Genomic DNA, 12389 nt, shown 5'->3' with positions numbered 1-12389 from the left:
TAATTATGACGGTTGCAGTGTCCAGGGGTTCTGTGATCCCCTTTTACGACCTTCTGACAACCAAAGTCAGTGGGGGAAGCCAGATTCACTTAACAAACGTGTTATTAACTTAACAACTGCAGTGATTCACTTAACAACTGTGGCAAGAAAGGTCGTAACGTCTCGCTTAGTAACAGAAATTTTGGGCTGTATAGCGGTCGTAAGTTGAGGGCTAGCTAGAGTGAAGCCAAATCTCACCAGATTTTAATTCCATTTGGAACAAGGATGTGTTTGAATCAAGAAACGTAAATTCCAAAGGTTATTCCAGAGTATTCAGCTCTGCATATTTATTTAAGGAAAAGTGAATCCAGTGGCTATGTTTAAATCTGAACAAAGTCCTCAAGGCTCCCTCTTTTTAAGTTGGTTTAACCCCTTGGGATTGGGGGCCATTGTGGAGTGAGATTTTTCATGGTCTGAAGACCCTGTACTTCGTGTTAATCTGGATGTACGAAAAGGTAATTGAATGGTCTAGGCCCGTGATGACGAACCTATGGCACGCGTGGAGGTGGCACGTGGAGCCATATCTTCGGGCACGTGAGCCGTTGCCCTAGCTCAGCTCCAGCGTGCATGTGCGTGCTGGCCAGCTGATTTTTGGCTGGCCCTGCCCACACCGCCCCTCCCCTCCCAGGAGTCTCCACGCAACCCATTTTGGATGCCAGGTAAGTACAGGGCTCGCGTGGAGGCTCTGGGAGGGCGTTTTTGGCCTCCAGAGGGGGGTGGAGGAGGCCATTTTTGCCCTCCCCAGGCTCCAGGAAAGCTGCTGACCCTGGGGAGGGCGAAAAAACGGGCCTGCCGGGCCCACCGGAAGTCAGGAAATGGGCCATTTCTGGCCTCCGGTGGGGGGAGGCCATTTTCACCCTTCACAGGCTTCAGGAAAGCCTCTGGAGCCTGGGGAGGGTGAAAAATGGGCCTACCGGAAGTCTGGAAACAGGACGTTTCCGGCCTCCGGAGGCTTCAGGTAGCCTTGCTGGGCCCAAAACGGGGCGCGGGTGGGTTGGGTTGTGTGGGCATGCGGGGGGGTTGTGCGGGCATGTGCGGGGGGTCACGCGCATGCACGGGGGGTTGCATGCGCATGCGCGGGGCATGCAGGGGGCTATTGAATTATGGGTGTAGGCACACGCGCGCACACCACCACCCCCGTGCTCCCCCCACTTTTGGCATGTGACGGCAAAAAGGTTAGCCATCACTGGTCTAGGCAAAGGACAAGGGACAGATAGCCAGAATTTCTGGGCACAGGAAATTCTTAATTTGAAACAAATAACCTGCGACAGGCTACTTTTCCACTGCAGTGATGACCATGGATGCCCTAATTCAAATGACAGGTGGTGTTGGTGGTGGGATGGAAACTAATCAAGGAGAGAAGCAACCTGGAATTGAGAAATGTCCTAACAGTGAGGACAATCAACCAGTGGAACAGCTTGCCTTCAGAAGTTGTGGGTGCCCCATCACTGGATGTTTTTAAGAAAGAATGGAATGGAATAGAATAGAATAGAATAAAACTTTATTGTCACTTTAAATGTAAACTAATCAACATACATTAAAATGAAATTTCGTTGCATTCAGCTCTCAAAAGATAACCATTAAGCATAAACCCACATACACACATATGACACACAGAAATATCACAGTCTAGTTCGAGTGTATACATATACACAGCGAAAAAAAAGAATCCAGTGACTCCATCGCTGACTATTGGGGGCGAGTCGTTGGCCCCCACTGAGAGGGCTCGCAATCTGGGAGTCCTCCTGGATAGGCAGCTGTCTTTGGAGGAACATCTGATGGCTGTTACCAGGGGGACCTTTTGTCAGGTTCGCCTGATTCGCCAGTTGCGGCCCTTTCTCGATCGGGATTCCTTGTGCACAGTCACTCATGCCCTCGTCACCTCTCGCCTTGACTACTGCAATGCTCTCTACATGGGGCTCCCCTTGAGGAGCACCCGGAGGCTCCAGCTGGTCCAGAACGCAGCAGCGCGGGTAGTGATGGGAGCAACATGGCGCTCCCATGTAACACTGCTCCTGCGCGAGCTGCACTGACTCCCGGTGGTCTTCCGGGTGCGCTTCAAGGTGTTGGTTATCATCTTTAAAGCGCTCCATGGCATAGGGCCTAGCTATCTGCGAGACCGCCTGCTGCCATCGACGACCTCCCATCGACCCGTGCGCTCCCACAGAGAGGGCCTCCTCAGGGTGCCATCAGCCAAACAATGTAGGCTGGTGGCCCCCAGGGGGAGGGCCTTCTCTGTGGGGGCTCCCACCCTCTGGAATCAGTTGCCCCCGGAGATAAGAAGAATCCAAGACCTCAGTGCCTCCCGTCGTTCCCTGAAAACCCATCTTTTTCAGCAAGCCAGGTTGGCTTAAGAAGAAATTTTAATTTTTTTTTTTAATCAGTCTGTGATTTCTTAACTTTCGGGCCAAAATTTATATATATTTTTAAATGTTTTTTAATATTTGTATTCTATGTTTTTTATCTTGGCTGTACACCGCCCTGAGTCCTCAGGGAGAAGGGCGGTATATAAATTGGAAATTAAATTAAATTAAATCCTGAGAATGTACAAGATGGATGGCATAAGGATTGGATAGCCATTTGTCTGAAATAGTTTGTGCAGGGGGTTGGACTAGAAGACCTCGAAGGTCCCTTCCAGCTCTCTTCTGTTTGATTGGTTGAGAACGCTGCTGCTTAACCACAATCAACAATCTTAAGCTTTCTGTGTGGACAGGGAAGGTTTGATAAGGTTTAATAGCTCTGAATCCTGCAATTTTTCCCCCACTTGCATCCTCTCAAGTGGAGGCAGGGATGTGGCATGTGGCTGAGAACTTGGTCTTCACACAGGTCGCGCAGCTCAGTTGTGGGAAGGGTTGGAATTTGAGGACAAGAGCAAAAGCAGGACAGCCATCTTGGTTTGTGAGATAAAGAAAAGGATTGGCCCACAAGAAAGAGAAGAGCATTCCAGGAAACCTCGTATAGCAGGGATCCCCAATCTGTGGGCCGCAGCCCATTAGTGGGCTGTGATGGGTTTTCAACTGGGCTGCGGAAATGGCCAGCGAGCATATGCGTGTGCATGCGCAACTCACTTGTGTGAGTAGCAGTCCGCAAAGCCAGAAATATTGGGGAACTGTCATATAGGACAGGATGTGACCTGGGAGCCAGAAATCAAAACTTTGGGGTAGAAAGGTGAGTTCATGGTAGGAATACAGGGGAAAGAGCTGTGGGGTTTTTTTAGACGCAGAGAGGAATAGCTTGTTTGTGAGGTTCTCTTTTCCCCACTTAATGTTCTCTTCTCCCAACAGGCCTTAAGGAGCTCATCCTAACAGGCTGCTCTTGGTGCTCCGTGTTGGCCCTCGGCACAGCCAACTTCCCCTCCCTACAGCTCCTAGATTTGCGTTGGATTGAAGATGTCAAGGATTTTCACCTCCGCGAGCTGCTCTTGCCTGCCACAGATGCCAAGCCTGGTAAAGCTACCTGTACTGGAGGGAACACTCTCTAGGACAGAGGGAGGTCAGGGATATCTGGGCAGGTTTTACCACCTTTTCTTCCCATCCCAAGGGAGTGGAAAAACCTGCAAGGCAAACCATATGTACCCTCTGACACGCCCTTTCCTTTCCCCACAGTAAAGAAGTTTCGTAAAATACATACATGTAAGAATGGCTGAAATCTTGCGGGATGTTGACATTGCTGCATGAAATCTTTCAAGGGTTTGCCAATCTTTAAAAGCAGTTGTGGAGGCAGGCTGAATATAAGCCTCTAGAAAAATGGTCAGCACCTGCTCTGAGTTGACCAACATGTAGTCAAACAGCGCACTGAGTTGCAAACTAGCCGTTCCCATTTTCACCTCTCCTATTGCACAACAGAGCCAAGGGTCAGTTTATGATTCAGACTGTTATGTGGGCCTTTGTATAAAGTTGTTGGGTACTGTCAAGCACCAGAGAAATCAGGAGATCCAGGCAGTTCAAATGGGAATAAAGATTTATTATAAGTTTAAGCTCTCTACAAGAATCTGAACTACTAACAGTTAAAGCAATTTGATGGTAAATAAGGAATTCACAATGGTCTGGACTTAGATATCTTGTGGGTGCAAAGGGACTCATGACTGATGACACGTTTGACCCCTCCCTCTGGCTCAGCCTGGTCATCTACAATTATTGTAAAATCAAAAGGAATGACTGGGATCATCTAGTGAAGTCCTCTACAACATGCAGATGAACCAGTTAAAACATCCATGGGAAGTGGCTTGTCCAGCCTCTTCTTAAAAAGCTCTAGAAATAGAAACACACAGATGTACAGATCTTGCCACCAAAATGTTTCTCCTTATATTTAGACAAAATGTATGTCGATTATTCTGCAAACCTTCTGGTCTACCACACTGTGGGGCTCTGATGCAGCTGTTGGGCCATTCTGCTGCGTGTGTCAGAGCTGCTAAGCCCAAGCCGCCTTCACCTAGCAGTAATGCCCAGTCTAAGAGACTTCTCTGCACACTAAGTCTTGGACTTTATAACTTCTCGCATAGGATTGCTTGCTATCTCCACCCCAGTTATTGTGTCTCAGAAATCTCTCAGCTCATGTAGGGGCCTTTGGGTGTACTGCAGGCTGGAGTAGCCAAGTCTGTATTCTTCCTCTGTTAACGGGGGTGTCCCAGGCCTGAATAGCCGCAGATGCTGCACCAAGCCCAGTGTCCATTCTGCTGCACCAAGCCCAGTGTCCATTCCATGCCCTGAGGAGCCTTCAAGTTTGGGCTGCTAAAATTGCTAGAGGTGGCTAGCCTGAAGCTCCCTCAGCACTTGTGGGATCTCACTCATCTTGCAGCTGCTGTTGGCAAGTGGCTGGGAAAGGCAGCAGGGCAGAAAATCTCCTTTCATGGGCCTCCTGTAGGGAAGAGGTGAGCAAGGGCTGAAAGGTGTGGGAGAAGGTTAAGAGGATCCTTCCCGGCACTGCTGGTTGAGTGCTTCCAGGCTGGGAAGCTTCAGCAAATGCATTGTGCACTGGAGATCCTTCGCCTGGAGCCCTGTCGGAGCATGGCAAATCTTCACCGGATGGCTTCTTCATTTCAGGAAAGAAAATCTGATTGACTCTGTGGTCCGAGTCACTCCAGTGAAACAAATGTGTGTTGTTTTGCCGAAACCTGTTAAATAAGCTTTCCAAGTCGTGCATCTGCCATTTAGGGCAGAGGTCCTGGCTTGTCCCGTGAGGCTCATTCCCCTCTCTATTCTCACCCTGCTAGGCCACACAGATAGCCGGGGCCGGCTCCAGAATGTCTCTGAACTACGGCTCTCCGGTCTGGACATCACAGACGCATCTCTGCGCTTGGTAATCCGGCACACCCCTCAGCTTGCCAAACTGGACCTGAGCCACTGCAACCATGTAGGTGACCAGTCTGTTAACCTGCTGACTGCTGTTAATTCTCCACTCCGAGAGACCCTCGCTGAACTCAACCTCACCGGTGAGTTGAGTCCCTACTGGCGATTCCACCTCTCCTGCTTGACCTGTTTTTCTCCTGTCACCCCTTGTCCAGGTCCCATTACCAGATAGGATCTTTGGATAATATTGGTAGTCCTTGATTTAAGATCACAATTGGGACAGTCGTCAGTCAAGCCAGACCCAATTTTACAGCAATTTTTTTAATTTTTTTTTTAATTTTTTAGTATAATAATTACATATTTTGTGGACAGTGTGTTGACTGGGTCAAATCTTTTTTAAACAACACTAACAATAATAATACAAATAAGTATGTGTAATCCTAATCTTCCAACTTCAACAATGCTATTTTCTCTTCATAATTATCATTTTTCCCATTAATTCATTTAAACATAGATAACATTTCTTTGCGCCATGTATTTGTTATCCCCTACTAAATTACTAATATTTAATATTTTAAGAATTACTCATTATTCCACCATAACTTCAATATTCAAAATGTGTAGGATTACTAATAAAGCCAAATATTAACAATATTTAATCAATCCCGGGAGTATATCTCAAAATCCACACAATTTCTAATCCTTAATATTTTAAATTCACAATGTACTTTAACACACTATTAATGTTAATAATACAATTACCTAATCCTAAATTTCCATCTACTAAGCTTAACTTATTTTTAGTTATAATAACTTGTATTATCTATTAATATACCATATTTTTCAGAGTATAAGATGCACCGGAGTATAAGACGCATCTTAGTTTTTGGGGAGGAAAATAGGAAAAAAAAATATCTGCCTACCAGGTATTCATCTGGCTAGCGTCCTTAGTCTGGTCAGCTTCAGCACATTAGTTTGCTGGTTTTATCCCCTGCTTGGGGATAAAAAACAGCTTCTAAAGCACAGCTGAGAGAGAGCAGCAATGAGAAAAGCAGGCAAAGCATGGAGATCCCTTCACTCGCTAGCGCCTCGTTAGGGCTGAAGAAAAGCTTCTAAAACACATCTTAGAGTTGGAGGGAGCAGGCAAAGCGTACACGAAAGATTGTTAGGGCTGGAAAAAAGCTTCCAAAAACCTACATTCAGAGTATAAGATGCACCCAAATTTTCAGCCTCTTTTAGGGGGGAAAAAGTGTGTCTTATACTCCGAAAAATACGGTATGTACTATTTTCCCTATTTCTATTTTCCCATTTTATTAATATATTTTCTCATTATCCATCATCTCTTAACCTTTTTAAAATCCCATCATTTATTGACTTTTTAGTCAGCCTTTTATCTCTCTCTCTTGGAATCTTGTAGCTCTTTGATATTTTTGTGCCTACTGAACATTCCCTTCTGGATACCCTTTGTCTCTTTCTGCTGTATTATTTGAACACTCATCAACAAGACTTCCTTTTTAAAAAAAAAAAAGTTTTTTTTCTCTCTAAATCTTTTTTTTTGAAGAGATTTTTCTCTTTTCTCTCTGTTCTATTATAAACTTTTTAAGTAGTTATCTAATTGATTCCTACTTATTAATCCTTTCTCTTCTTTATTTTTAGCTTCTTGCATCACATTTTGAATTTTCCCTTCCACTGCTTCTTCTAATTTCTCATCTATTTCTTGGATATCGTGTTCCTCTTTTTCCCCCAATTGTTAAGTAACTTGTACATTCATTTCTGTGTCTTTAAACGATCCCCTTGTCTCCTTATTGTTCTTTATAGTTTCACGCACATTTTTAGCATCAAAAATATATCTTCATATGCCTCTATTATCTCTTGTAAATCCATTTTATAACAATTTAATAAAAATTACTCAATATATTTCTATAGTTCCAACGTCTCAATGTTTAAAAACTGCTTAATAAAATTTCATCACTCCCATAATTATACCTCCAAACCCTCTAAATTTATGATATTTAAAATTCTTTAGTAATTTACAGCCTTATAGTTTTCCAATTATATATCTTCCCAATTGTCCAAATTTTAAAGTCTTATTTAACTTTCCTTCTTTTCTCTTCTATCACCTTTCTTCTTTTGTCTCGTAGAATGTTCTGTTGAATAACATTAATAGTCCAAATCCAACTTAATCCACTAGATTCCTCCAATCTTTCAGATCCATAATCCAATAGCTAATTTTAATAAAGATTAGTTATTTGCAGGTTAGTTCCTTTTAGAAATCTTCAGAAGGGAAGAAAAAAAACCTCATTAAATATTCTCAGATTATCCAAATCGTCTTCTAACATAAAGTCAAGGTCAGGTTGTCTTCCAGATGTTATTACTTCTATTCTGTGTATTAGACTTTGTGTGTATTGAATTCATTTTCACTGTGGCTATAATGCTGTAATACTTCTCTTCTTCCAGTAGATGGCTCTCTTATTCCCAAATCCAACATTAAACAGTCTGTCAAAAACAGCTGATTATCCAATAGATCGGGGGGGGTGGTGGTTTCCCTCTCCATGTATTTGATCGCCGCTTTCTTAGGCTTGGAAGTTATTTTTTGCTCGGGGTAGGGGTGAACTTTCCATCCAACCCCTTTCATGGACCGACCATTCCCTCCTTAAGCTAGACTTTCCGTCAACCCCCACCACTGGGAGGCGGAACCGACTCGTTGGTTCTGCCCCAGGTGCCTGATGGACCCTGATAGGTTCCTGACGGAGCTTGGGACATTTCCCACTGACCTAGCCGGCGATTCGCCAGAGGCCCTGGTGGATGGCTGGGAACGGGCCGCCACCGGGGCACTGGATCGAATCGCCCCTTTGCGGCCTCTCCGCCGACAGGGATCCCGGACAGCTCCATGGTTTTCCGTGGAGCTATGGGAGATGAAGCGTCGGAAGAGATGCCTGGAGGGCTGTTGGAGATTGTCCCATTCCGAATCCGATCGAGCACAGTTAAGAACCCATATTAGATCTTATCTTGTGGCAATGGAAGCGGCGAAATGAGATTATTTCGCTACTCTCATTGCGTCTGCAGAAAATCGCCCAGCGGCCTTGTTCCGAGTGACCCGCTCCCTCCTCAATCAGGGAGCGAGGGAGGACCCCTTACAAGGCAGTGCTGAGGACTTTGCACAGTTTCTGCAAGACAAAGTCGCTCAGATCCGGACGGGATTAGACTCTTACTGGGCAGGATCCGACGAGGAAGTGAGAGCTAGTCTTGAAGGCAACATCTGGGTTGACTTTGACCCTGTTTCCATTGATGAAGTGGACAGGATTGGGGGTAGATTGGGGGCCTCCACATGTTTGTTGGACCCTTGTCCCTCCTGGCTTGTTACGGCAACCAGAGAGGTGACTGGAAACTGGATCCAGGTGATTATCAACGCTTCTTTGAGGGATGGGGTCTTCCCCGCTGTACTTAAGGAGGCGGTGGTTTGACCACTACTCAAGAAGCCTGCCCTGGATCCGGCCTCCTTGAACAACTTTCGTCCCATCTCCAACCTTCGCTTTATAGCGAAGGTTGTTGAGTCTGTGGTGGCATACCAACTTCCACAATTCCTGGAGGAAACTGATTATCTGGACCCATACCAATCGGGCTTCAGGCGTGGGCACAGCACGGAAATGGCATTGGTCGCCCTGGTGAATGATCTCTGGTGGGTCCGGGATGGGCGTTTTTCCTCCACTCTGGTGCTACTTGACCTCTCAGCAGCTTTCGATACCATCGACCATGGTATCCTGCTGCGACGGCTCCGGGGGTTGGGGGTGGGAGGCACTGTTTTACGGTGGTTCTCCTCCTATCTCTCGGGCCGTACGCAGTTTGTTTGGGCGGGGGGTCAAAGATCCTCCCCGAGGCCCCTCACCTGTGGGGTGCCGCAGGAGTCGGTTCTCTCCCCCCTGCTCTTTAACATCTACATGAAGCCGCTGGGTGAGATTATTCGTAGTTTTGGGGTGGGGTATCATCAATACGCTGATGATACCCAGCTTTACATCTCCACCCCAGACCAACCCGGGGATGCCCTTTCCATGATGTCCCAGTACCTGGAGGCGGTACGGGTCTGGATGGGTAGAAACAGGCTCAGACTCAACCCCTCCAAGACTGAGTGGCTGTGGATGCCGGCTGCCCCATCACTTCAGATGGGAGGGGAGTCTCTTGCTCCGTCTGGAAGGGTTCGTAATCTTGGTGTCCTCCTTGATTCTCGGCTGTCCTTGGTGGAACATCTGACGGCAGTGACAAGGGGGGCTTTTGCACAGGTTTGCCTGGTGCGCCAGTTACGCCCTTTCCTAGACAGGGATGCCCTCCGTAGAGTCACTCATGCTCTCATTATTTCTTGCCTGGATTACTGCAATGCCCTCTACATGGGGCTGCCCTTGGGGTGCACCCGGGGGCTCCAGCTGGTCCAGAATGTGGCCGCGCGGGTTGTTATGGGAGCTTCTCGTTACTCCCGTGTGACACCTCTCCTGCGCGAGCTGCACTGGCTGCCGGTTGTTCTTCGGGTCCGCTTCAAGGTGCTGGTTCTTACCTATAAAGCCCTTCATGGCATGGGCCCGAGATACTTGCAGGACCACCTCCTACCGGCCTCCCACCGCCCTGTGCGGTCACATAGGGCTGCCCTACTCCAGGTACCATCGGCCAGACAATGTCGGCTGGTGGCCCCCAGGATGAGGGCGTTCTCAGTGGCCGCACCGACCCTCTGGAATGAGTTACCCATTGGGCTCCGGACGGCCCCCGACCTCCGCACTTTCCGCACCGACCTGAAGACATGGCTGTTTCAGCGAATTCCCTGATCTGCTACGAGTTTTTATTTTGTTGGGGTTTTATATTGGCTGCTTTTAGGATTTTTATTGTTATATGTTTTAATTCTGTACACCGCCCCGAGTCCTACGGGAAGAGGGCGGCATATAAATTTAATAAAAATGAATGAATAAATAAATCTTTTAAAATTCTTGTTCTTAAATCAGGTCTTTAGAGTAAAAGTTGGTAATTATCTCACCCAGTTTTAATGCTCTGTCCACGAACCGCTCCAACACAAATCTTGTGGTTCCGGTTGTCCCAGCTTGTGACTGCCAAAAATGGCTGTCGTCCCTGCTGTCGTTTGAGAGAGCTTGCTTCGGACCTAACAAGGAAATTGCGAGTTCCTCGTGGCCAGCGAAGCGCCTCTCCTTCCTTCACCGCCCCTACAAGGCGGCTATGACCCCGTGGGTCTCCCGACAGCGGTTACCAGCTTGATTTTGCAAGGCTCGGCGGAGCCCGCTATTTTTTAGCCATTCTCGCTGCGACGTCAACTGGAAGCTCCCTATTTTATAGCAATTTTTATGGCAGTCATTAAGCAAACCACATGGTTATTAAACAAATCTGCTTAACAACCATCATGACTTACAACCGTGATTCCAGGCACAATTATGGTCATAGGTTGAGGACTACCTGTAGTGGCCACGACATTGTCCCACAGTGCCATCCATTGTCTACGTTCCTAAGAATGTGCCTGTTGCTAATTTGTTGGGGCAAATTGTCTTTTCCCCCTTTAAAATCAGCCTCAATTCCTTCCCAGTTTCCCGAGCCAGTCCCCATCTCCCCACAGAAGGATCTGAACAAACCAGTGCTATCTCATGATCTCAGAACATGGTCTCAAACCAGTGCAATTTCATGGCCACCTGTTCTGGAGGAGCCTTGGTGGCACAGAGATTAGAATGCAGTATTGCAGGCAAACTCTGCCCACAGCCTGATAGGGCTCAGTGTTGACTCAGCCTTCCATCCTTCTGAGATCAGTAAAATGAGGACCCAAATTGTTGGTGGCAATATGCTGACATTGTAAACCATCAAGAGAGTGCTCTAAAGCAGTGGCCCCCAACCTTTTGGGCACCAGGGACCAGTTCTGTGGAGAGAGGTTTTTCTGCAGACTGGAGAAGTTTTGGTTTTCCGTGCTGCCTGCATCCCGTGGATGGGACTTTGCTTGTTTGTGTGGACCGGTTTCTGGCATGCTGTGGACTGGTGCTGGTCCACAGACCCAGGGGTTGGGGACCCCTGCTCTAAAGCACTGCAGGGCGGTATATAAATCTAAGTGTTATTGCTAATCCTTCTTCCTGCCCTGATAGGATGTAACCGGCTGACAGATCAGTGTCTGCCTCTTTTCCGCCGCTGTCCACGCCTCTCCCGTATTGACCTGCGTTCCTGTCACCACATCACGACGGAGGCCTGTGCCCGATTTGCCGAGGACTCAGTCTCCAACAGCGGCGCTGTGCCCCCTGCCCCCGGTGCATCCTCACCTCCTTTTCGTTGCCCCGAGGAGAAATTGTTGCTGAAGGACAGCTAATACTCGCCCTGGGGTGGAGGCGCAGAAAGACTCAGCTTCACCAATCAAACCATCGGACACGGACTCTGAGAGAACCTTTTTACTTAAAGCCATGCACTGAACTGGAGTGGCATCTCCACCCCCTTACTTGTGCAACAAAGAGGGTGCAGGGGCGGTCATGCCCCCTTCCCCAGGCCTGGCCTGCTGAGGGCCAGGTGGCCTTTTGCTCCATCTACTTGTTCCTGGACAGCTGCGGAGTAAGTGGGGTCTGAGGTACCCTTGTCGCTTTACAATGATGGGGAAATGTGTATTCCTCCCACCATGCACTGCATCGTCCCCCTCCCTCCACCTCCAAATGTCCCTCCATGCCACCATTGGTACACCCCGCTATCTCAGGGCAGCGGGCGGTGGGGGAGGGTGGAAGTTGACATTCAGCCTTGAAATGCTGGCTCAGGAGGAAGGAGCTTCTTTGATTGGGTCGGATATATTACGTTTTTCCTGCCCCATTCCTCGCCCAATGCAAATGTGCACTCCACCTCATCGGTCCTCCGCCCCCCCCATGCTGCCTTGATTATTTTTGAAGGGTGTGTGCGTGTGTGTGCGTGCTTGTCAGCCTGCCCACCTAGTTCCTTTTCTCAGCCCGCCCTCCCCAGTTGTGCATCTGCAGTGTGGTTTTCCAAGGGGGCCAAGCAAGAACCAAGGCAGCTGATTTCCAGATTCCTTTGCCCTCTCTTTTCCCACTGTGT

General features: G+C 47.8%; 1 protein-coding gene across 1 annotated transcript in view; it reads left to right on the top strand.

Annotated features, from left to right (window-relative positions):
* FBXL19 (F-box and leucine rich repeat protein 19) overlaps nt 1-11751 on the top strand; it is a 50345-nt gene extending 38594 nt beyond the window's left edge. The window contains exons 10-12 of the mRNA XM_070944388.1: nt 3324-3485; nt 5252-5470; nt 11447-11751. Of these exons, the coding sequence (XP_070800489.1) occupies nt 3324-3485; nt 5252-5470; nt 11447-11664 (599 nt within the window). The 3' untranslated portion in view covers nt 11665-11751. The remainder of the gene's footprint in view (nt 1-3323; nt 3486-5251; nt 5471-11446) is intronic.
* The last annotated feature ends 638 nt before the right edge of the window (nt 11752-12389 follow it).

Source organism: Pituophis catenifer, unplaced genomic scaffold (genome assembly GCF_029215685.1).
Source record: "Pituophis catenifer annectens isolate HBS135680 unplaced genomic scaffold, rPitCat1.0.hap2 SCAF_5, whole genome shotgun sequence".
NCBI classification, from domain to species: Eukaryota; Metazoa; Chordata; class Lepidosauria; order Squamata; family Colubridae; genus Pituophis; species Pituophis catenifer.
The sequence above is the reverse complement of the archived record's forward strand: the minus strand, read 5'-3'. Positions and strand labels throughout refer to the sequence as shown.